Source organism: Hemibagrus wyckioides, linkage group LG06, assembly GCF_019097595.1.
Source record: "Hemibagrus wyckioides isolate EC202008001 linkage group LG06, SWU_Hwy_1.0, whole genome shotgun sequence".
Classification (NCBI taxonomy): Eukaryota; Metazoa; Chordata; class Actinopteri; order Siluriformes; family Bagridae; genus Hemibagrus; species Hemibagrus wyckioides.
Window position 1 is genome coordinate 24,275,885 of NC_080715.1, and position 27,145 is coordinate 24,303,029.

General features: G+C 38.1%; 1 protein-coding gene across 1 annotated transcript in view; it reads left to right on the plus strand.

Moving 5' to 3' along the window:
* Positions 1 to 27,145, plus strand: part of itgbl1 (integrin, beta-like 1) — a 57,314-nt gene that overhangs the window by 8,141 nt on the left and 22,028 nt on the right. The window contains exons 3-7 of the mRNA XM_058392687.1: positions 9,584 to 9,730; positions 11,931 to 12,053; positions 13,889 to 14,029; positions 17,483 to 17,623; positions 19,745 to 19,891. Coding sequence (XP_058248670.1) covers positions 9,584 to 9,730; positions 11,931 to 12,053; positions 13,889 to 14,029; positions 17,483 to 17,623; positions 19,745 to 19,891 — 699 coding nt within the window. The remainder of the gene's footprint in view (positions 1 to 9,583; positions 9,731 to 11,930; positions 12,054 to 13,888; positions 14,030 to 17,482; positions 17,624 to 19,744; positions 19,892 to 27,145) is intronic.

The following is a 27,145-nucleotide window of genomic DNA, read 5'->3' on the forward strand; positions in this document are numbered from 1 at the left end:
GACCCCTTTGCAAAACATGATTTAGTACTTGGTGGCAAACCCTGGTTGGCAATCACAGACGTCAGACATTTCTTGTAGTTGGCCACCAGGTTTGCACACATCTCACATCTCAAGGAATTTGAGATCCCACTCCTCTTTGCATCCACTACCCATTTTCAATGCCCTGGCTGAGGGAAGGAGGTTCTCACTCAAGATTTGATGGTACATGGCTCCGTCCATCGTCCCTTTGCGGTGCGGTTGTCCTGTCCCCTTAGCAGAAAAACACCCCCAAAGCATAATGTTTTCACCTCCATGTTTGACGGTGGGTATGGTCTTCTTGGAGTCATAGGGCTGCATTCCTCCTCCTCCAAACACGGCGAGTTGAGTTGATGCCAAAGAGCTGGATTTTGGTCTCATTTGACCACAACACTTTCACCCAGTTCTCCTCTGAATCATTCAGATGTTCACTGGCAAACTTAAGATGAGCCTGTACATGTGCTTTCTTTAGCAGGGGAACCTTGCGGGCGCTACTGGATTTCAGTCTTTCACGGCGTAGTGTGTTACCAATTGTTTTCTTGGTGACTATGGTCCCAGCTGCCTTGAGATCATTGACAAAATCCTCCAGTGTAATTCTGGGCTGATTCCTCGCCGTTCTCATGATCATTGAAACTCCATGAGGTGAGATCTTGCATGGAGCCCCAGACCGAGGAAGATTGACAGTCCTTTTGTGTTTCTTCCATTTGGGAATAATCGCACCAACTGTTGTCACCTTCTCACCAAGCTGCTTGGCGATGGTCTTGTAGCTCATTCCAGCCTTGTGTAGGTCTACAATCTTGTCCCTGACATCCATGGACAGCTCTTTGGTCTTGGCCATGATGGAGAGTTTGGAATCTGATTGATTGCTTCCTTCTGTGGACAGGTGACTCTCCCCGAGAGTGCTCCTACTGTAATCTCAGCTTTTCATATCCAAGATCAGCAAACTGTAGCTAAACAGGAATAATCTATAATAAAATTAGATACTAGGAGCAATTCAGGGGAAAAAAACTAAATAAATAATAACATGAAACTAAACCCAGAATTGGTTTTGCGAAAGAACAATAAAAGATTGTGTGTAAAATAGTATAACTAACTAAGGACTTAACACTAAATAGCTGAACACATGAGCTCTTTTTCCCCAGAGGGCCAAAAAATAAATAAAATTGGCTCCTGTTGTTCTTGCGCCCATGTTCAGCATTGAATTTCTTTCTCTTGTCACACTCCACAGTGGTGGTCAAAAGATGCATGTAGACCATCAAACCTTTAGAATTTGTAGTTTTTCTGTTTTTACCTAGCCTACTAGGGCTAATATATTCATAGAAATGTTCACAACAGTTTCTTTTCACACAAATGTTTCTATCTTCAAAGTAAATGGTGATATCAAGCCCATTTTTTTTGCTCTCTGAGAAAAGATAAGCATCTAAAATGTTTTCTCTGTGTATGGTTCTCCCAACAGAGATAAAAACATCTCACACTGAAAGCCAACAGCATCCTGACTAATTTTATATCAGACTTACGGCCATAAAATAATTCATTTGCTTATACTGGTTGAAGATAGTCCAATAAGTCGATTTCCATTCTGCCAGTGGTGTGGAACGCCAGAATAGTGGTAAAAAGGGTTAGAGTAATAAAGCAACGATATGACAGAGGAAAAAAAAACAAAACAAGAGCAAATGTCAAAACGAATAAAAGTTGCACATGAATGCAATGCTGTGTGCCCAGAGAGAATTTGCACCAATCATTTGAAAGAAATGAATTCCAAGTTCCATCATATTAAGTACAATTCAATTTAATCCAATTTTATTTCTGTAGCACTTTTAACAATGGACACTGTCTCAAAGCAGCTTTACAGAACATTTACAAGATCAAGACTAATATTAGACTTATATTTTAATGTATTTGTATTAATTTCTTATGAGCAAGCCTGAGGCCAATGTGGTGAGGAAAAAATTACCTTAGATGGAAGAGGAAGAAACCTTGAGAGGAACCAGACTCAAAAGGGAACCTCATCCTCATTTGGGTGACACCGGAGAGTGTGATTATAAATTATTATAAACAGCGGAGAGTATGAATTACCATAAACACCAGTGAGTGTGATTATGAATTATGTCCTTTCTATAGCCACATACAGTCAGTTGGAGTCATGTAACCAGGAACTCCTGAGCTACTCATAAATTTGCTCAACATTTGTGTTTATTATATTTCCTTCAAATGCTCAATGATGGAGATACAGCATATCGAGAATGTTAAGTAAGTCCAATGAACAAAAAAACATTTATTCCTGAGTCTAATAATCGTCAATGAGTGTGTGATATTGTTGGACAATGGAACAATTCCAGGTTGAGTTAAATGTGAATTGCAGTGTGATCTCACAGTAGACATGAGTATCCCTGACTCCCCTCATTAGCACTGTGTGGTTTGGCTTAAGCACTGTGCAGGTCTGGTTGAGCTAAGCTGAGTTATTACCCCAGACAGGTGTCTCCCTCTCACTCACTCACAGCCCAGCACAGCCCCTGTGTGCAATCATTTCACGCTTCGCAACACCAAATGCGAGTAGAACAAGAGCAGAATAATTGCCTGGCTGAAATTCACCTTGTTTTATAACCGCAGTTAAACCAACATTCATCAGAGGATGAACAAATTACAAATTACAGCACAGACCTTTTTTTCTTTTTTTTGCTCATTAACAGACTAGAAATGGACATTGCTTATACATGTTAGAGAAAAAAAATAAATGAAATGTAATTCTAGGCAACATCATAACACGTCATTTTCATTTGCTGTAATTAAGAATGAATTGCATATTAATAGCAGTGATACAGAAAATTGTTTCATGTTTAATTGTATTTTGTGAGGAGGATAATCAGAATAATCTTCACAATCTAGTTAGGATCATAAACATTGAGTCTGAAGTCTGTGCCATCTGAGGTGCCAGTTCCGGATATATATTAACATCTGGGTTTCATTTAATAGCATTAAGATCATATCTAGATGAAATTCAGAGCTCACCATGAAAACCTATCCCTATAATTAATATGATATGTGGATGGATCATTTCTGCAGGGTGTTGATGGAGGATTCAGTTCTCTGCTCTACCAGCTCCTGTGTGTGTGTGGAGTTTACATGATCTTCCTGTGCTTCAGGGGTTTCTTATGAGAACTCTGGCATCCTCCCCAGTACAAAGACATGCTTCGTAGCATCTCTAAACTATGAGTTTTGAACAACACATCCTGTGCTCTGGGATGGGCTCCAGGTTCCCAGTGACCCTGTGTAGGATAAGCGCTACAAAGAATAGATGGATGGATGGATGGATGGATGGATGGATGGATGGATGGATGGATGGGTGGATGGGTGGGTGGATGGATGGGTGGATGGATGGATGGATGGATGGATGGATGGATGGATGGGTGGATGGATGGGTGGGTGGATGGGTGGATTGGATGGATGGGTGGGTGGATTGGATGGATGGGTGGGTGGATTGGATGGATGGGTGGGTGGATTGGATGGATGATTTCTGCTTTGGAAAGAACATGAAAATAGATAATCAGATTTGCTAACCAGACTTGTGCTTCATTTCCTGCTCATTGTTTCTAGTGTTTCTTGTTTGTGTAATGGAAATATCTCAGTTAAACTAGATAAATGCCATAACTCAGAGGCAGAAGGATAACTAGTAGGAAAAAGCAGGAATCAGGAAACCGTGCTAAAATTCAGCTGAGTGTGAGTAATGTAATAATATATAATATGGTAGAGTGTGTCTGTGGTGGATTTGGTCTGAGGACTGGTGAGTGATCATCCCAGAATCCAGATGTGTCCAGAACAGAACACCAGTATGCCCACAGATAAACTTTTTTAGTGAAGTATACTTCACAAAAAAAGAGATCCCCATATAGAATTCGATTCGACAATATGTTGTTATACAATCTATTATTATACAATCTATTGTTTTCTTGTCGAGCAGTTTGCATTAACATTTTCTCCATCAGCACTCATAACTAACAGCAGTGCAGCCTTTCACTTCATTTTCTCTCACTTACACAAGTCCAGCATCTCTCAAGGAGAATAGCCATTAGCACCCGGGATGAATCACTGATCTGCAATTTGTCTGATGAGGATGCATATCCTATAAATACTTTTCTCAGCTGGTCGGAATGAGTCATCCTGGTTCAGGGGTGTTGTGCTGCTGTCTTAGCCCATAAGAACAACCCTCAGACACGCCAACTCCTGGGGGATACTAGATAAATTACAGCCCCTGTGGCCCAGGCGTGTGGACACAACGGACAGCGAGGCCCACACTCTTCCTCCTAGCAGTGAGTGGGTGCCAATTAATATGTCTAGGCGATCGGCTATGCTTGGCATGAATGATGCCTGAGAGAGCGTTTGATGACGGTAGGAGTAAAGATTTGAACAGAAAAGATGTTAAACCTCAGGCCCACCCTTTTGTGTGGGCCTTGATGGCTGAAATGTACTGACTGTTTTGGCTTTGTGAAATTAAATCTGTTAATTATACAATAGTATCAGTAGAATTGAAAGTAAAATGTTAATCATTCCCTTTCAATTTGTAAAACATGAGTAAGCATGGAATAAAACACAGTGGGGAATGCTGGTATAGAAACATCCCAAAGCCTTTGATACTTCTTATTATACCATAGCAAACAGTAACATTTATCAAACATGTACTTTTTTTAATCAATTTATATATTTGTATTGTTTTAGAATACAATTTACTGTACATTATATTATATATTATATTATATATTCTGTCCCTGAATTCTTTACTAAAGCACTGAAACTGGAGACTCCTTCCAAAAAGGCTACATAAACATTGCCTCAAAGAAAACGTAAATTAACTTAAAATGTATTAACCCATGTAGGAGAATTTAAGTCCCTGTGTAAGTTGTTACAGTAGAAAAATGTACAGGTAGAGAACAATAAGCAAATACTGAGCCACACCTTCTAACCAATCAGGATCCACCACCATGGTATAGCAATTATTATTCCTATGATCTTTCATCAGATGGGCAGTTGTAGCTCTGTAGGCTCTGGGTTGGGTTCAAGCCCTATGATGGAAAAGCTGCTACCCCTTGGCCCCTGAGCAAGGTCCCCTAACCTTCTTTGCCCCAGGGGTGTTGTATCATGGCTAACCCTGCACCCTGTCCCCCAACCTCCAACACTGGAAGGAAGGAATTTCACTGCATTGCTGTAACATGTGTAAAAATAATGAAGGCTGTTTCTTCTTTGTCTTTTTATCTTCCTGAATCCTGAATCTTTATCTGCTCTGGTTATTGCTTCCACTGCTCAGAAAAGCATTATTACAGATCATGTTCTACACTCCTCACCCTCGCCAACCTCCAGCAGTGGTTAGTTGGAAGCAGAAGATACATGATTCCTCTATTTTGTATTGTATTTTGCAGACTCCAAGATTAGCTTTAAAGCAGTGAATGATTGTGAGAAGGAGCTAGGGCACCCCAGTAATGAGAACAGGGCTATAGTTTCTGACTGATGGATGGGCCGTTAAAAGGACGTCAGATTTATCTGATGGATTAGAGTGCTGAGTGATTGAAGATGTACGAAATGTTTCGGCTAAAGACACAGAGCTGAATTCTTAATGTATATATTGCAAACGGTGTCTGTGTAAGGTATACGTCAGTGATATTCACTGATTCATTTTTATAAAGATTGGAATTGTTCAGAATGAGCTGGTTTGTTATGACAGAGGTGTGATGTGAAATTCTTCATAATTTTATGTACAGTAAGCATGCAACAAAAGAATTATCATCACTCTAAACCTTGCTTTTAACCCGGGTAGAGGAATATTTCACATTTAGTTATTAATGCTAGTTTAGAAGCGGGGTTAGCACTGCTTTTTACCCAGGGTTATAAAACTCAGCTCTGAAGTAGGATTAGCGCAGCTTTTGCGGTATTAACCCCAACACGGTGCCAAATGTATGTACAGATGCCGAACCTGAAACTTGGGGTTAGAATGTTACAGCTAGTTGCTTAGCAACAGACACCCAATCGCAAATTAAACAGTGCATGCCTGATATCATATGCTCTGTGCAGTCACAGAAACCCTGTTTGTTTTGTAAATAAATGGTGATGGAAAATCAATTGGAGTGAAAAAGCAACAGTTTATTTTTACGGTTGGTCAGAAAGTCTGTTCAGGACAAACTAGATGTCAGACAGAAATAACCCAAGAATTTAGGGAACTTATTGAAAAAAATTAGCGGTAGCTAGATAGCAAAAAACACCTGGCCAATTATGTGACCAACACTGATGTGAAAGTGTGAGACAGCCGTAATTTAAAGTGGTCGTGCATTGAATTTATCTAATCATGCCACAAATATACAAATAAGAACCCTAAGCCAGGGTTTAGGAATATACAGTGTGAAATGTCAGATTATGAATAGCCAAGATTAAATGTTAACCCCAGGTAAAGTACTGTATGAGCAGTGTCAAACAAGATAACCCAGGATTCTGTTTACCCAGTAAACAGTAGTGTAGAATCACCTACAGATACAGACCTTCAGGTGTGAAAAGCCCCAAAGAGAACAAGTCATATGTTCACCTGCTGAAAATATAAATATTTTCAAGTATTAGAGTTAAAACCGATGATTCTTAGCAGGATTGAAAGGTCTAATGGTCTCATGAAACATTTCTTTTAATAATAGTTTCAACATATTTTCTCTTATGTTCTATTCTAATACAAAGTTCTTCCATATAAGGATCTATTTGCTCCAATTACAGACTTCTATTAGGTTTTAAAGGTGTTCTTTACTTTTATTCCATAACGACAATTTATAAAACTTCTCCATTCTTTCTCATGCTTATATCGTATTGACCATCTTAATTTCTTTGATACATTATTTTCCATTATAATATTTGGAGTCTATAATCCCCTTTTTCTTGACTGATACTGATATTAAAAACTGGACTACTGGTGGATACAAAGTACTAGTAAATAAAACTTAAAAAAATATTATCATTTGAACTATGCCAAAATAAAATAAAAATAAAAAAATCTAAAAATGTCATAAAACAGCAGCTTCAGTTAACCTCAAACACACAAAAATACCTACATTACAACTATAAAAAAGTAAACATAATTAAATAAATTCTAAGAATAACATGCTAATTATTAGATTTGTTTGATCAGATCTAATTTGTTTATTTTATTCCCAAAATCGGATGCGCTATTATTTGCTAGTATCATCACAGTACTGATCCTGGTTATTGGATCTGTGACAGGATCTCTAATAAATCATAATGATTATTATTTTATCATTATTTGCATCCATTTCGTCTATACTAATACTATATTGTTTTTTCTGTTTTTCTAAAAAATGATTCAAATTAATCCAGCAGTTTGTATATCATCTTCAGCCATGCATTAAGGCATAAATCATGCCAAGTGTCCACTCATAAGGTGCAGATTATACTGACTGTGTAATTACCTGAAGTGACAGCCTGTAGTGCTGCATCATTACAGATGTGAATATCACTGAAGTCCATTAGGCCCAGTGAATCAACCATTAAACCACTGACTACTAACACAAGGTCATTATCAGGGACACCAAAAAATATCAAACATGTCTCGAATCACCTCTTAAACCATTTATTATGTGATAACCCCATATTAATATCTCCTGAAATGCCATTATTAATCTTTACGAAGCAATAGATATCAATAGAAGCCACAAACCCCTTTTTTCATTTTTTCAGGAGGTTGAACAGGGTTTGAGAAGCCTGAGAAGAAGATGATACGCTCTGGCTTTGAGCAGCAGTGTCATTTTGCATTATGGACGCTAACCCTGAGGAGACGAGTGTGGGATTGCAGGAGGGCTTTTGATTATCTAGGATTAAAGTCCTTTCTGTTTTTCATTAAAGTGTTTCATGCTATCAGGGGCATCAAAGTACATTAACGTTGGCTTTGTTGTACATTTACACAAGCATGTGAGATCCACATGAACACAGGCTCAACCTGAGCTCCGTATTGGTTAACGTACCACTGAGGCATCGAGTCGATCCGTTTTTGTCTTCACCTTGGAATAATTTGAAAATGGCGTTAGAAGAAATGCATTTCAGGAGGCATTCCTTTTCATTACACGTTTGCATAATTCATAACACAATCCAAGAGAAAGGCACAAGAAAAATACTGAACAGCAGCTGTGATGCTTAGACCAGTAAAAAAAAACCCCAAAAAAACAAGAATAAACTCTGAAAAATATTCATTATGAAGAGCACATGATCTATCACTGATCCAGAACTCATCTGTTTTAGGAAGGTTAAGTGAAAACATTTTTTTTTTCTGATCTGATCACTCTGAGAAAGCACTGCTTTTACCATGACATACTGAAAATTTTGCAGGATATAAAGAGGGTTTATTTCTCTGTGAGGTTCCACTATTTCTTCGAGTAGTGTGCCTTTTTATAATTAGATTTCAAGATTTAATTTGTCACATACACAGTTATATACAGTACAACACTTGCTGTGAAAGAAAGCACGGCCTCCTAGTCTGTGCAAATAAATAAACTAGATTAAAGCAACTAAGTTATAAAGAATGCATGAATAGAAATAAGAAGAAGTATGAAGAGATCATAGAATATGATGCACAGATGAGGAGGAGTGGCTGGATTTTATTTCAATGCAAAAAAAAGTGGAAAGTCACAGAGAATGTGAACTCTGTTTATAGACACTAAGCTGTAATGGTATATTTAAGCAGAAACATTTGTTGGTATATATATATATATATATATAGACTTAGTACTTAAGAAAGGCCCAAGCAATCAAAAACTGCATGTAAAAAGCAATCAAAAACTGCAAATGTATAAACAACATGAGCCCAAATGTCTACACTCACCAAGGCTATAGATTATGAATCATTATTTTTTAACTCCATACATTTCCTGTTCCTATATATTTAATTTTGGGAAGTCCCAAAAAATTTTTTTTCCAAAGTGTCTAATTCCTTGCTCATTATCTGACTGAAAATCTTTTAATTTATGGCATTTGAGAGATGCTTTTATCCACAGTGAATTTATTTCAGTGTATGGAGCTAAGAAGTTGAGGGTTAAGGGTCTCGCTCAAGGGTCCAGCAGTGGCAGCCTTCCAATCTGTAGGCCAGTGTTTTTTACCCACTTATCTACCACAAAAGTGAAGTTTTGTTGATAGGTTAAGTAAATATACTTAGTAAAATAAAAAAAATATATATAAATCTATAAATATCTGGCAGTCTGAAATCAATATAAGAGTTGACTGCACACACAAACAAACTGACACACACACACACTACGATGGGGTTTCAGTAGTGAAACACAGTAAAGCCTGTACGGAGGGAGGACTGTTATTGGCTTGTACATCACTCTGCCCTTCACACCTTCTCCAAATGCTTTACAAATCTGAAACCTATCACAAAATCGATCTCGAGCTAATGTGACCCAGGGACATAATGTCATTCTCCACCCAGCCATTTCATTTACCAACAGGGATTTAGGAATTTACCTTCTATTCCAGATAATCAATAGCTATAAAGTGTGTGTGTGTGTGTGTGTGTGTGTGTGTGACATTGCAGGTCATGGAACATGTGACTGTGGTAAGTGCGAGTGTGATGATGACTGGTTTGGAGAAGCCTGTCAGTACCAGGAAAACTGCAAGCTCTCTAAGAGGGAAAGCAAAGACCTGTGCCGCAACGCTCAGGGAGTGGTGTGCTCCAATGCAGGTGAGAGAAAGTGTGTGTGGGTGTGTGTGAAAGAGAGAGAGAGAGAGAGATTGTGCCTGAATATAAGCTTGGAATGCTGTCCACTTCCATTTACTTTCTAAAACAAGCTTCAGGGTTTCCTCTGGAACTCTGTTTGTAGGATGATTGGCACCTGTAATTTGTCTGTACTGTGTGTGTGTGTGTGATTGTGCCCTGTAATTGTTTGGCACCTCATCCAAGATGTCCCCCACCTTGTGCCCCGAGTCCCCTGGGATAAACTCGCTCCTCATCACGCTATCTAGGTACAAAAAAATGGACAGACGTATGGCTAGTCATAAAACATCTAACATAAAGCTCAAAAATAGGAACACTATTTTCATTTAAATGCAACATATTGATTCAAGCATAAAATGTTTTCTTAAGTAGTGCAGTTATTTTCCACTACACTTTCACAAGTACTTTCAAAAGTTTAAAAGTATTGGCACTCCTGCAACTAATATTTCCTGATGTCTGCCCTGGAGATTAAAAACAACAAGCGAGTCTCTCCGTGTAGTTTTTAATAAAGACATAAAGCCCTTAATAGAACAATCTTCCATGCAGAACAAGCTATATTTTTAGGTTTGCACATAACATCCTGGCAGCAGAAGCAGGTTTTGGGCTAAAATGTTCTTAGTAGGATTCATGGTGCTGTCAATTTTAACAATAGCCTGTAGACCACTGGCTTAAAAAGAACCCCAAACCAGTAATGATCCAGCTCTATATTTTACATTGGGTACCAGGGGGTTTTCTCTGTATCCTCTGGAATTTGTTGCCAAATTCTTGATGGCATTTTTAGCCAAAAACAATATTCTTATCAGACCAAAACACACTGAGGAATTAGTGGACAGGTAACGGACAGGGAATGTATGAGGACAGCTTGTGATTATGGAAACATCTAAAAATTATAACTCCAAGCGTCCAATAAAATCGTGCAATTCTGAAACTGTCATCTTAGGATTTTTCTTTGCCTCCCTCAGCATCTCATCACTGTGTGGGAAGTCAGTATGCTCATGGGTCCAATTCCTGGCAACTGCTGCAGAATTTTTTATGGCCCTATTTGTGAGCTTTTCTTGTCTGCAGAGCATGTGTTTAAATTTTAAAGGGTGCCAATAATTTTGACTCATATGTTTGGAGAGAAAACAAAAACCTATATTGCTCAGAGGAAATGGACATAGCCTCTCCTGTTAATAGAAGGGAAATGTTGAATCATTGTGTGTTTTTCTGTACAGTCACAATCCCCTATTCTTCTAAAGGGTGCCAATAATTATGAAGTCAGTACTCTGAATGAAGGCATACATACAGATACAATATAATTTTCCTGCAATCTCTGTTCAACTAATATAAAAGTCTGTATTCATTGTATACTTAAAATGAAAAAATGACAGTGATTCATATATACTGTCTTTTCACAGAAAAATGCTTTCGTCATTAAACAGCATATTCTTTTGTATTATTTCATCTTCTAATTTCCACATTGTTTCCAACTTATCTAGTTATGACTGAAATTCTTGAAAGTCTTAAAATAAATCTGCAATTGAAAGGCAATATTGTTGCTGTACAGGATTTAACCTTCATTGTGTGTTGATCTGGAAATTATATTGAGCAAACATACTGATGCATGCGTGTGTGTGTGTGTGTGTGTGTGTGCGCACATGATGTCAGCACACTGACAAGCCCAATAAACTCGGGGCGTGGTCATAATGACCTTGTTCATGACCTTTAACCCTGACTTCTGAGGGTGAAGACCCAGCTGTCACACCCCCTGCTGCTGCAGCTGCCTCTGGCTTGCTTAGCTGCTTCATGTGATTCCCATTAACATTTCCGCTACTGTGAATAGACCGGAATATTCCATCCATAGGACTATGCAACATCTTTTAAGCAGTTTTAATGCTGAACTCTCTCTGTAGCTCTCTTGATGTGGTGCTTCATGTATTCTGTGTAATCCAGTGTTGATTTGTGAGCGTGTGTGTGTGTGTGTGAGTGTTTGTGTGCGTGTGTGTGTGTGTGGTCTAATGCCTGTGGGGTGTTTATATAAATTTGCAGCTAGGTGTCAGGGGTCTGCTTATAGGCTTATGTGTGAACTGTGTGCATGTCTGTTTGTATATGTGCGTGCCTGCGTGTTGAGTGATAAGTGGTAGTGAAAGGATGGCTGCATGTGTGTGTGTGTGTGTGTGTCCAACAGGAACATGTCAATGCGGCAGCTGCATCTGCCATAATCCCGATGGCAAAGGTCTCATCAGTGGCCACTACTGTGAGTGTGATGACAGCCAGTGCTTAGATGAGGATTCAGGGGAGGTTTGTGGAGGTACGCGTCCCTACTCATCCAGTTCTGCTTCACTTTTTCACATCTCTAACATCATGCTAATTGCGTATCACAAAATCAATTCAATCGCCTCTGTACCACGGCGCTGTGGACATCAGAAACTGTTGATTCATTTTTGCTAACAGCAGGGTTTTGACACTAGGCTCTGGCTGTATCATAAATGATGGGTTTTTAATAATTCACTCATCGCAGTATGTTATTGTTTCCATAGTAACAGCTAATTCACAGAGATTTACAATATAGGGCAGACACTCCACAATCTAATCTAGGCTTATTATTATTATTATTATTATTATTATTATTAATAATAATATGAGGAAGAAACCTTGAGAGGAACCAGGCTCAGAAGGAAACCCATCCTCATTTGGGTGACAAGGAACAGTAAATAATGTAAATGTAACTAAATAATGTCCTTTCTACAACAGCAACCAGGGGCCCATGAGGAACTATTAGGTCACTGTAGTTTCTGAGTTCATTATAGGCACTAATTCCTTGCTGTCAGAAGCTGACAGATGTGATGGCAGATCCGTGAAGGTGTTATAGAAAGTCTTCAGGACAGAGAGTTTGTGCTGCCTGGTTTCTCTGTAACATAATAACATATTAGCTTTAAAAAAAAGATATTATGGCGCAATAATATACATGATACGTCTCCCAAATGTAACTCTAACTGATTAAGACACATGACATGCTGATCATTAATACATTCTAAATTATAATCGCTGGGATGCTAAACATTTTTTGAGTTTCCTTCCTTGTGTTAAGTAGATTGTACACCATTTATTCCACTGTAGATGAATAAAGAGTTGAATAGTCTTTATATTCCTGTCATATCACTTTGCACTGCACTGCTTGAGCTTTTTGAAATAACTCACTTGCTGTGCATGTAATCTCATTTGGTGCAGTAAGTGCATTGAAAATAATATCACACGTTTATAATACATGCTGGATTCACATAAGCATGAGGTTAAGGTCAGGTATTGAACACTCTCAGTAAAAACAAAACTGTTATACTCTACATTGTCACTGTGGTGATGTTTATGCACTTAACATTGTACATTTGAGAGACAAATTAATTTGTGTTAGTGCATATGTTATAAGAACTAGACAAAATCGTTCATTTATAAGCATCTCTTTTTTCTCCTGAAGTTAAAAAGACAAATAGACTTTTAAAACAGATGTTTTTAGCCCATGATTAATTTTATATATTTTAAAGTGACACCTTTCTATATAAAAGATCCATACTCCAAATAGGTAAGGTGATGGTGTTACCCCAGCACAAGGAATGCTGCAGTTTAAGCCCATTTTTTACAAAAAATAGAAGACCAGAGTTCTTCAGTGATTTTTAATGTATTATGAATAAAGTGCTGTATTTTTATTTTAATGCATATGTTGAAAGAAGTAATACTGTATATTTGTTGTTTAATGTGAATTGCTGTGAATTGAAGGACAGCAGCTTTCATTTTGCCAAGGTTAATTATATCTATTAGAGATAGCCACCTTATACTCTCTCAGAGGCTTTGCAGCCCCAGTCGCTTCACTTCAATTAACTACATTATGAGTTAATTTGGGAAATGGGTATTCTGCCTGGCTACTCGGGCTTTCTAGGAGACTGTCATTCAACAGTTTGAAGGTTTCAGCAAACAGAGAATTTGAATTAAAGCTGCATTTAAATGGCCAGCTAACAGACAATGCAATATTTTCTTTGGGGTGACGAGATAATGTTAGAAAGTCATGCAACTCTGACACTTGACTGGTTGTGATGTGCTTCTCTCTCTCTCTCTCTCTCTCTCTCTCTCTCCTGTCATCTTTGGTTGCAGGCCATGGAATGTGTTACTGTGGAAACTGTTACTGCTCGGCTGGTTGGCATGGAGATAAATGCGAATTCCAGTGTGACATCAGCCCATGGGAAAGCAAGCGGAGATGCACGTCTCCAGATGGCAAGATCTGCAGTAACCGAGGTCTGTTGTTTCATGCAGCACTGTCCTGATTCTGCTTAGGCAGCTGATAGAGGTGCTATTGCAGTGATTCTGTAGTGTTATTGCAGGAGTACAATAGAGGGGTTTTCCTAAGAGAAGACACATGGGTTGTGTTTGGCATAGTGCCACATCCCAGCCTCTTACTGCATAAGTAACTGTAGTTGACAGGTATAGATGAGCATGGGACCCCTCTTGGCTCAGTTCCCGGGCTAGTGCTGTGAACGGAGGAGAAAAGTCAAGAAAGGGATGGGATAGAAGGAAAAAATCTTTCAGGGAATCACTAGCAAATGATTACACAAGTGAATGATTTGGTAATTAGGAAGAAAATGATTGGCTTTGCACTATATCAGACTTATTTATACAGATGTGAAATGATACGCTTCATACCAGAACTAAGATGTTGGTCTTTTATGCGTTATTCAATACAAAAATAATCAGTATATATGCAGAAAATGCATCTCTGTGCCTCTGTATTAAAGGCATTGTTTCTCGATTATTGTGAATTCTGGAGGGAGAATGGATTCTGACAGGCAGTCTTCTGCAAAATGTTGTGAGCGAGGTTTATGCAATGCCTGTAGCGCCTAACTAATCAGTGAAATCACGTTGTAACTGAGAGAGAAATTCTCTCGCTCTTTCTCTCCCACTGTCTCTCTCAGAACCGCGAGCAGCACGGGATGCTTGAAATGGTTCGATTCAGGCAAAGAGATCAAAGCAGTGTGAGAGAGGTTTTTTTGTCCAACTCAGGAGACTTAGCTCAGCGGCTATGAGTTTGGACGTCTGCTCTGAAGGTCATGAGTTCAAATCCCAGTGCTGCTGATTTACTACTGCTGGGCCGTTAAGCAAGACTGTTAACCATCATAATATAAAAGGGATTTTCTGAAAATATCACAATTTTACACTCTTTGGTGAGTTTGTGTCCATTGTAGCCTCCTGCTCTTAGCTGAAAGGCATGGAACCCAGTGTGGCTGTAGTATGGTTCACCATATTGTGTATTTTGAGAGGCTTCTCTTCTCACCACAGTTTATTTGTGTTACTGTATCCTTCATTTCAGCTCAAACCAGTCTGGCCATTCTCTCCTGTTTACCCAACCATGGATTTAACTCAACATAGACCAAACAACCATTTGGGATAGCATGAAAGTGTATAGGGTGCAGGTGTTCCTATTAATGTGACTGAGTGTTTATAATGTTTAACTGAAAGATTCAAAACGTGATTTAAATACAACTGAAATGCTCGATTTTGTCAGGAATGCAAACCACACTGCACCCACTTAAAGATACAGAAACACAATGGGAAACCTAAACAGATGGAAGGCGTTTGAAATAGATTCAAGTTTGCTCTGCTTTAAAAAAAAAACAAAAAAAAAACATATTTGTTTGTTCCAGGACAACGTTTTGTCAGTCTTCAGCCTCTTCTATTTTAGTATTCTATTCTATTGGGCTTCAATTACCTATTCTCCTTTGCAGTTGATAGCTCTCAGTGGATCGCTGGTATCTAGTTAAACGCCAGCATCCTTTTTACATTTAGCCATTCGACCTCTCAGTCCCAGAAATAACTAATTCATTAAATGGAAAAATCAGTGTCAACAGCCTTACATTCATATCTCTATTAAAGTTTTACGTGGTTCAGGGCAGAACAAATACTGTTCATATCTGCACTGGAAAAAAATATCTATAAATAGCCAGTGATTAAAAGTCAGTATACATAAGATGGTAGCATTTTATAATAAATGTGAGCTAATGATGAGTTGAGGAGTTTACTAATCATGAACTGATGAAAAACTATGAGTCTTTTGAATTTATGCGTGAATAACAAATACCTGCAATATACGTTAGCACATGTTTGTTGTAGGGGAAACTAAATAAAATCTGAACTTTAAGAAAGATTATATTAATATGATGTTGTTCTTAAGGGTGCTCCCTGTTCAGGGTCACCACAGCAGATCATCTGGTCTGCATATTTGATTTGGCTCAGGTTTTACGCTGGATGCTGTTCCTGATGCAACCCTCCCATTTTTTCCTGGCTTGAGACCGACACTGAGAGTTAACTTCTCAGTGGCTGGGTTAGTTCCCCGCCCTGGAATCGAACCCAGGCCACGGCAATGAGCGCAGAGGATCCTGTGCTGGACCACCAGTGGATTGAATATATTAATATGATAAAATGGACTAATAATAAATTTCATTGCAACCTGGCATCATCATTAAAATTCCAGTGTAGTACTAGTACATGCTCTAGGTGGCTGAGGTTTGACCCACAAGGCTGAAATGAATACAGTAACATTTAGCAGATTATCTATTAGCATTTAAAACCAGAAATCTATAAGATTATTCTCCAGTTTTAATCTTTAGAGAATGTTTGATTTAGTTTTACCTTCCGTCTTATTTAATACATTAACTAATAAACATTTACTAACAAGCATTTCAGTTGGACGCTATTCAAGCATGAATTCATAAGACTCATGTAGTTAAGGTTAACTCTTCGTTAGTTCATGATTAGTACATGCTTCAACTCATCATTAGTTCCTATTTACTGTACGTACAGTAAGTATTAACCCAGCTATTAGTGCAGTTTATTTATCTATTAAATTAGCCTTATTGTAAAGTGTTCCCAGTAGTTTAGTTACTTAGGCTACCAATTTTAGAAATCACACCCTGAATAAGTACAGAATAAACCTAATTAAAAATTAAATGCTCTCCCACTTGTTCAGAAATACACTCTGGATAGGAATACACACATACACACACTTATACACTCCCAGGGACAATTTAGAGTAGTCAATCCACCTGCTCATGAGATGAAATCTGTGAGGAAATAATATGCACAACTCCACATGAACCTGTGCTCAGGATTGAACCATGGACCCTGCAGCTATAAGGTAATAACATTATCCACTATGCCACCATGCCCCCACAGACAGACTGTCATTATTTGAAAATACACGGATCCTCCTTAACGAGAAACTGATGCGAATGTACTTTAAATAAGAAAGAACATTCTCTAAGTACACATAGGATTGAAGGTTATTGCAGGTCAGAGCAGTGGCAGCAGCAGGATGAGGCTGGCAGATGGCAGGGCTATCCGTGTGCCCTCTCTTCACTGGAGCAGATGAGAGAAAATGGGATTTTGAGCAGAGTAGCAGCTTGGCTCGGGCGCATCCAAGTGGAGGTGTTTCCCCTGACTCTGTTCCTCCACAAAACTGGTCCAGAAAATTTGGCAGCTGACCGAAGCCACTTCATCCCTTCAGCAGCCTTTCAGTTATACACACTTATGAATAAACATTCTTTGTTTGGTTATTTGTAAATTGGTTATTTATATTAAAACTGTTATGCTCTATTCAGTATCCACTATAGTGGCACCATGTACTCTTAAAAGCTCTTAAAAACTATAAAGCACAAAGCATACACTCGCTCTACCATCTACCATTTTTCTTGGCAGGGACATGTGTATGTGGAGAATGTACCTGCTATGACGTAGATCCATCAGGCGACTGGGGTGACATCCATGGAGACACATGCGAGTGTGATGAGAGGAGCTGCCATGCCACATACGACAGATACTCCGACGAGTTCTGCTCTGGTAAAACAAGCATGGGTTTTTGGTGTTAATTGGATTTGCTTATATTGTCAGATTAAAGTTTGCAAAATACGTGGCATTTTTAAGGTTGGTGTTTATAGTGTCAATGATGCCTGAATTTGCCCCGACATTAACTGACATTCAGAATATTCTTCTGTAAATGGTTGTGCTGTAAACTTTACCAGGCCAACATACTGTATATTAGAACTTCAACGATTTACGTAACAATTTTGTAAGAGTCACATAATGAGGATGATGTTACACTTTAAAACCAAACTTACTCTAAAGCCCTATTGAGCTTTGTTTAACACAGGGCAGTAGGGTAACTTCGTTATTACTCTAGAGTATCTCAGCATACCCAAATTTGCATGTCACTCATTTTTTCCATGTAAACGCCTGGAAAAATTACATCATATTTTACCTACTTTACAATAACCAGTAGAAATAATAGCCAGTGTATATGTATATCCTATTTACATTGACACTATTCCAAAGATACTTTAATTGTATACAGTGTCTCACATCAAACTCAACACTGAGCTGTTAAAAATGAATTTATAATGCAGACCAAGAAATGTATTAAGTATATGAAAAGGTTTGTCAGAGAAGCAATACTACCAAGGGTTTAAGGTAAGCTATTGATTTAATAAGAACACGTTCAGGTTTGGCCTACGATCATATTGTGGTCATATGACCTAATAATAATAAGCACAACCTGCTTAACCAAGCCCTTAGGATGAAGGTCAAAATAACAACTTTGAATTAAATAAGGTGAAGCCATGGAAATGTGTGGAATTTTAGTGCGACAACCATTTATACAGATGCCAAGTGAAGCAATCATAATATCTCCAGCCATCTTCTGGGATAACTTTATTTAATATACATACTTTAGGTCTGGAAATACTATCTAGTCTTGAAAATGCATAATTTATGCATTTTATTCTTGATTAGTCACCTCGATGTCATAGGATTGTCATAATCTGACATATACAATGCAATACAATACAATCGGTTTCATATTATTGAATACTACATGAAAACGTCACATTAACACAGGCTGTATATATCCAAACTGATTGTGATCACGATTGTGTCTTTTCAAAGCCCTGAATAAAATCAAACACCAAGGTCACACCTGAGCTGAGAATAAATCACACAATGCTGGTGTTATGCAACAGACACGGTGCTATACATCTTCCATGCATGTTTTAACCACCTAAATTTAATACTAAAGTTAAAGTTTTATAGCCAGTATCCTTGTGCCAACAACAATAGCCAACATCCTTGTGAGACAGTAATATATCTGTCACTTTTAAAGGATTGACTGCGTTCCGAGTACAGGACACTCTGTGGAGTATCTTGTATAAACGTTAAGAGAGATAAAAAGTTTCCATTTGTCTAATTTACTTTACTCTCAGTTGACAATCACAGTATGTAACTGACACACCAAAGCTGCACTAAAAGTCATGAACTGCAGATCAGCCTGGAAAGTCCCATAACTCAACCTAACAAAAATCTAGGTCACTTAACTCATACTATGTTAACCCAGCATGATTGACGTAGGATTATATAATGAAAGGCTTATGCAGAGGTCATGTAGCTTTATTAACACCGTCCCTGAGTAAAGTTTTGCATTGTTTTGTTCAAGGAATAAGGACATTGCAGTAGGATGTGTGTGGAGTAATTGCCTGAAATTGTGGTTGAAATGCTGATTTGACTGAAACAATAAGAGTGGACTCCTGTACTCTGTCCATATGTTATTCAACCCTACTTTACTCCTCCTTTAGTAAACACAGGGCTGCTGAGCTCACAGACATGAGGCAAGAAAGAAAAACATAAACACATCTGTGTTTAATATTGAGGCATAACTCAGTGGTCAGGACTATGTGTTCTGCTTGTGAAGGAAAGGCAGAGCAAACTTGTGAGAAGTGAAGTTAAGGTCTCTGTGTATGTGTGTGTGTGTGTGTGTGTGTGAGAGAGAGAGAGAGAGAGAGAGAGAGATTTTTTAAATCATAGAAATAGAAACTCACATAAGTATAAAATGACATGTAGTGTGATTTGCTGTGCCATTCTCCAGAGCAGAGCTGACCACAGCTTATTTTGCATCCTTCATTGCTTCTGTAGGCCACGGACAGTGTCACTGTGGAAGGTGTGACTGCAAAGAGGGCTGGACAGGCAAGAAGTGTGAGCATCCACTCTCCTGTTCACTCTCTGTGGAAGCCAGTCTGAAGAAATGCAGAGGGACTTCCAACCTGCCCTGTCATGGCAGAGGTAAATCTCAAAATGGCTGTTTGTACAAAGCAAAACACAGCATGTTCGCAAATTGGTGTTCAGTTCATTCACACACTACTATTTCACATGATGCTTGATTAATTGGTATAGTCTCTGAGGAATATTTTAAGAATGTACTGTACCTTTCATTGTCAATGAGGTGCTACCATTAACGGTAATGATACTATTACAATGAAAAAACAACAACACTTCATTCAATTGTTGACATAAGTTCCATATGATTGAGCTGAGTAATAATAACACAGTTAGTTTTCCTCATGATTTGATCTTGTATTTCAAGTGAATAAAATCAAACAATAAAAACATAAAAACAAACCCACTTACATTTCTGGCATTTGGTAGACACCCTTATCCAGAGCAACCACTGCACTATTCTACCATACATGTCTTAATCACCTAAGATTAATTCTATAGATATAGTTACCATCAGTGCCAACATCCTCATGAGATTTCACAGTGTAACTGGTTCATGTTAATACTACAAGATCATGTTCACTCAAATAACAAATCATTTAGTCTCGCAATTAAGAAATTTATTAAGTTAAATTTCAGTTTAGTATAACCTGTGCAGGCGGAACGGTGGCTTAGTGGTTAGCACGTTCGCCTCACAACTCCTGGGTTTGAGTCTTGCTCCCGCTTACTGTGTGTATGGAGTTTGCATGTCCAAAGATATGCTTCTAGGCAGATTGGAGTCTCTAAATTGCCAGTAGTGTGTGATTGAATGAGTGTGTATGTGTACCCTGTGATGGGTTGGCACTCTGTCCAGCATGTATCCTGCCTTGATGCCCGATGACTCCTGAGATAGGCACAGGCTCCCCATGACCCAAGTATAGATCGGATAAGCGGTACAGACAATGAAATGACAAAAAAATTATCTGTGTAATCACATTATGTTGAAAATGTAATATTTTATCGAAACTGTATGTAATATTTGGCTTAGTCTCCTTGTGGTCCAGCGGCAGGATCCTGCACTCTCGTTGCCGCTTCTCAGGTTCCATTCCTAAGCAGGGAGCTAACCCACCCACTGAAGAGTTAACTCTCAGTGCTGGTCCCTAGCCCGGATAAAATGGGAGGGTAGCATCAGGAATGGCATCCGATGTAAAACCTTTGCCAAATCAAAAACATGTGGACCAAACGATCCGCTATGGCAACAGGTAGCAGCTGAAACAACAACAACAATATATGTCATATTTAGCTTAAATCCACATATTTCATGCATATTTTTCCACTGTATATGTGGAAGCATGATTAAGGTGTTATTTGGTTACTCAATTAAACTCAATCCATGCTTTTTCAAATTAGATGTTCATGCTTCTAAGGAGGCAAAACAGACACATGGATTTATACAAGTATTTGTTTACTCTAGCATACTGAAACATTTCATTCAGGTAGGGCCAAAAATGCTTACCTCACATTTAACACTGTGGTCTGTGGGTATTCATATACAAACACATGGATAGCTATAGAGCTAACTACATTGTGTAACATGAGACAGCCACTACAGCAGACTAATTGGAATAATTCTTGATAGTTTACATGTATGTGGATGAACATGATTGGATGCTAAATTAGATTCTTAAAGTGAGACTGATTACAGTAATTTGCTGTAGGAGAAACCTTTAAGATTTATAAGGTTTTGGAACTGTAAATAAGTCAGATTAAAAATAATTATCCAGTGTCAATAATACTCCAGTAATGTATATATAAATACATTAAAATACTATGTAAGTAATAGAAGCCTTTATTTGTCCCATATACATAACAGCACAGTGAAATTCTTTCTTCACATGTCCCAACTTCAGAGGTTGGGGTCAGAGTACAGGGCATGTTTGCCTCAAACCTCTGGCCTGCTTGAGCCTGTGCTTCAAAGGTTTCCTTCGGTTACTCTGGTTTCCAAAGACATGTTAGAGACTGAATAGCATCTCTAATCCGTCCCTAGCGCCGTGTCCCCTGGGATAGTCTCCAGCCTCCCTGCCACCCTGTGTCGGATAAATGCTACAGATTATTGGATGTATGGATAATACATGGAGATGTGAATGTAGTTTACCGTAAAAAAAAAAAAAAAGATACATAATTGGACCTTGAGGACATTTTATTAAAATTCCTTTAATTACTCAATAGATGTACCCTGGAGGGCAATTAAGAATATAGTGAATATTGTAAATGATTTGCTCATGGTGCGTAACAATTTGTATTTATGTATTAATTTACATGAAAGAATTGAAATGAATTAAGACAACAATAATCTAATTATTATTACTGATTATATTTGACTATAAATTGATTGCTATTTATGATCTTCTGGAAATACTGAAAATAAGCTAGCAAAGGTATATGCTTCTAACTCTAATACTTAAAATAAACCTTTTTTTTTTGTCATGGCCACTTTTGTCATGAATTAACAGTAGGCTGACCCCAGATGTGAGCAAATTTGGTGAAATATGAATCAGAGGCTGCTAAACTGAATTGAATTGTATGATATTGTAGCAGATTCATTGGTATCGTTAAATATTGATATCACTGCCTTAAGAATCAAAAACACAGCATTGTGTAAAAGCCTGAGGTCTATGCCTCTAGTAGCTCATATAATCTAATTACATTTGTTACCAAAGCTCTCACACCTCAATAAGTTTCGAAGAGTTTCCACTAAGCTAATGTAATTAAAGTAAAAGCAAAGATCAGCCCCTGCAGTAAGTTTACAGTAGAGCCCTGCAAGTTCAATAACACAATAACACTATATCAAATTACACCAAGCAAGTTGTAGCACATTAGCAGAGTTAGTGTTCTCAGAGAAGCCTCTGGTATTCCCTGAGTCTTCTGGAAGAGTGTAAACCAGGAAAGCTACAAGCTCTGCACTTAATGGAGCATAATGAGTGTTTCAGCCCAGTCGAATATGAGCAAGTGTTCCTCTGGGCTGTTGTGCTGCTAAAGCCAGAGAGCAAAACAAGCCCAAAAGAATAGCCTCTTATTCACCCAATACTGCCTACTTACAGAAAGAGATCAGCTACATATTTGAAACAGTTTTGGGGGATATATTGGAAGTAGCATTCTGCACAAAAACCATCATACACAGCATACCGATAACAGTATATAACAGTGGCATTCACAGTTGAAAAAGTGATTTTTTTAGCAAATAGTTTCCTGCATGACATGAGTGATGGTTTGTGGTTTGCATCTCTCGTTATTGCCTCCTACAGTAAAGTCACGAGGAAGGTCGATGATATGGTTGCTGCAGTTTGCAGCGTGGACGTAAGTAAACAGAAATTATAGCCCTGAATTGAGGAAGCAACTATGAAGTGTTGCCAGTTGCAGGATGGGGTTAATTATGCTTTGATTAACCTTTTAGTCGAAGTGATTCAATAATTGATTTGTAATTTGTGTGATCGTAGCTCATGCTTATTAAATACCTACAGCTGTGTATTATATATTGAGGAGTGATGCTAGTCTCTGAGCCAGACTGCGCAAAGGCAATAACAGGAGTGTTATTGCCTTTCATCTCTGCACAAGAATAGCAGTAGTAGCAGTAGCAGAGTTCTACCAAAGACATAGGGATAATTTTAATGGACTTTTTCTTCCTGTGGGCTTATTTATACCCTAAAACACAATATGAATCCGTTGAATATTATAATATTTTAGATCGCATCTTTTCTCAGTCTTTTCCAGCTTTGTATTAAATATGATATTCTCTTTAGAAGAATGAAAAATGAATCAATAATAACAAGAACAAATTGCAAATATACACTGATCATTCATAATATAAAGGCCACTTGACTAATATTATATACTGTATATATATACATACATATGTCCTCATTGTGTCACCAAAACTGACCCATCAATGCATGAAGACCTCTGAAAGTAAGCTGTGGTATCTGTGGTATTCATTAACAGAGGAATCTTTAAGTCCTGTAAGTTGTGATGTGAGGCCTCTATGGATCAGACTTTGTCCAGCACATCCTACAGATGCTCAATCAGAGATTTGGGAAATTTGGAGGCCAAGTCAACACCTTGAACTCTTACATTTCTGAATAATTTTTGCAGTGTGTCAGAGAGCATTATCCTGCTGAAAGAGGACACTGACATTAGGGAATACCTTTGCTATGAAGAAGTGGTCTGCAAGAATGTTTAGGTAGGTGGTATGTGTCAAAGTAACATCCACATGACCCAAACTTTCCCAGCAGAACATTGCCCAGAGCATTACATTGCCTTCACCTGTTTGCCTTTTTCACATTGTTCATCCTGGTGCCTTCTCTTTACCAGGTAAGCAACACACACACAAAGTGGGTATAAAGTACCACTGTCAAATATCACTCCCATACTGTCCCACTGTACTCATTTCAGCACTGGCACGGTCATTTCTGTGCAGGAAAATATCAGCAATAAAATGGCATCTAAAAGATCTAACAAATGAGCAATATTCTAGGGTTATAGCAGCAAAAAATTGCTTATGCCAGCACAAAAGACAAAGCCTGTTTTTGTCTTTATTATTGCACTCCTCGTTTCCCAGTGAGTGCCATTTGATTTTCAGTAATATCAAACACAAGCTGTGCAAAAGACATTTAAAGAGCGAGCAGACAGTTCAGATAACAGTTGTGTTCAGCCAGATCTCTGGGAAGTTCCTGGCATGGCAGAGTATCTCTGAACAATACCTGAATAATGGAGCTCATATAGCTGAAGATATAAATAATGATTACTTCATCATAAGAAATTACTAGTTATGTGAAGTTGCAAATAGATAAAACGATGATATAATAAGAGCATTTTAAAACGCTAGGTGTTAATCAGTAAGTTTGCTTTGCTCCTTTAAAAATATGAAAGGATTTGAATCCTTTGGTTCTAAACAGTAAGGCAGTGACAGTGTAGAACCACCAGTAATACATGTATGTATAGAAAAAAGTTGCCTGAAATCCATCTGGTTTAATCATTATTATTTAGGAGTTTTAATGCTATATACTTATTACAGACATCAGAAATCCTTCTATTAAAGTGATTATGAAGTGTACAAATATCTGATTGTTAGCCATTAACTGTCTATCACCATCATCATCACCAGCATCATCATCAAGATCATTATTTGAGCATTAAAAACTAAATAAACTACACAAATATTTTTAAAATAATGTACCTCCTTGTATTCAAAAATGTGTGTCTCTTTAAAAGAATAGATGATACATAGAAAAAAGAGTCGCAGTTTAAATTTAGCAACGTGTTGAAACGTGTTGCCGCTGGAGTCTGCCACAGGTATCAGTACCTGCTGTGAGCCTCTAATTCACATAGCCACTGCTGTGGAGCCAATGCTTTCTAGCAAATTACAGCTACAGTGGTCACGTTCAAAACAGGACAGGAATAAAAATGGGATTCATGAAGTTTGCTAGCTGGTTTTCAGTTCTCTTTAATATCCATTTTCATCTGAGAAAATAAGACAGCTAGCAAATTACAAATATTAGGTAAATTATGTAACAATGCTGGTCACGTTTGAGGGATGGACTCTCGGGTTGGTCTTATAGAAGGGTGATATGCACAGGAAATCCAGATACATTATTCAAATCATTATACACTCGAGTCATTATACACTCTATTTGAACTTGGAATGAAAATTTCCTCTTATCTGGTCAGATTAAAAAAATGGATTCAGTTCCAAAGAGACTCTGCAGCACAGAGTCACTGTAGAACCACATGGTTGAACAGAGAGTGGTGAAATAGTTCATTCTTGAAAGTTTCCTAAAACAAGTAGTTTATGTTTATTTACATGTTGACACTATACAGGTGGTCCAGAGGTAGGATCCTGTGCTCTCATTGCCGTGGCCCAGGTTCAATTCACGTGCAGTGAACTAACCCATCCAATTAAGAGTTAACTCTCAGTACCGGTCCCCAGACTGGGTAAAACTGAAGGGATGTGTAAGGAAGGGCATTCAGCATAAAACCTGTGCCAAATCAAACATTTGGACCAGATGATCCACTATGGAGACCGTGAACAGAAGCAGCTGAAAGAACAACAACATGATATTAATATATTCTTTCTCATACATCAGATTTAATTTATTTCCCCTACATGTTAATTAATAGATTAACTAACAAACATGTACTAATGTGTGTTTCAGGTGTTTGTTATTCACGCCTGAATTCATAAGACTCATAAGACTCATAGCTCTTCATTATTTCATGATTAGTACGCCTCAACTGATCATTAAAACCTGTGCCAAATCAAACATGCGGACCAGATGATCCGCTGTGGTGACCCTGAACAGGGAGCAGCCGAAAGAACAACAAGGCGTTAAGGCGTTGGTCTGCTGATTGGAAAAATCCCAGGAACACCAAGCTGCCACTGCTGTGCCCTTGAACAAGGCTCTTAACCCTCAACTGCTCAATTGTAAAAATTAGATAAATGCAAGTCTCTCTGGATAAAAGCGTCTGCCAAATGCTGTAAATGCAAAAAGCGTGTGCATCCAATTACATCTTCTGTGGTGAAAACTGGAAATTTGCTGCTTTTTAAAGACATAACACACTGAGACAGAGAGGTTTTGGGAATCTGAGATTAAGAGAGGCTTAATTAGGTGTAATTATTCCATGAGCACCTTTAAATGATCTTAATTTACTGCAACAACTGGTGGTTTAAATTGGCCCTGTCCAAGACCAAATTAATCAACCATGAAAATTCCTCAACAAGATAGACACTATTAGTTCGGGATCATATATGATAAATAATTTGCAAAACACTGTAGCACTAATTAAAGATGGCTACTAAATGTTAATATATTAGACAACATTCAGGTTTTCTTCTGCTTTAAACATCATGTGTCATATGGAGTTTAGGGTATGATGTCATTTTGTGCTGAATAATTTGTTTTCCATTAACTGTGTTCAAGTCCACTGGATTACTTCATCATTGCCTTTTAATGATTATATGGAAAAATAATGAATTCAGAAATGTTTTTCTAGCACTGTAGAATATCTGTCAGAGGAAGACAGATTTTTTCCCCTCCCCATAGTCAGCCACTATGGATTCTCCATAGAGACACAGTAAAACTATAGATTCTCTGTCTCTCCTCATTTTCTGAGTGGCCTTTGACAAGTGGTGAGCAGAGAGCCGGCCAAATGATGATTTATACGTCTGTTTACATAGAATTTCACCCATGATTGGAGCTATAGGTCTGCTAACTTACATCCATTAGCCTGACAGCAGTTAATTACATAAGTTTCCTTCACTCTGAATTTCACTCCCACAATTAAGGT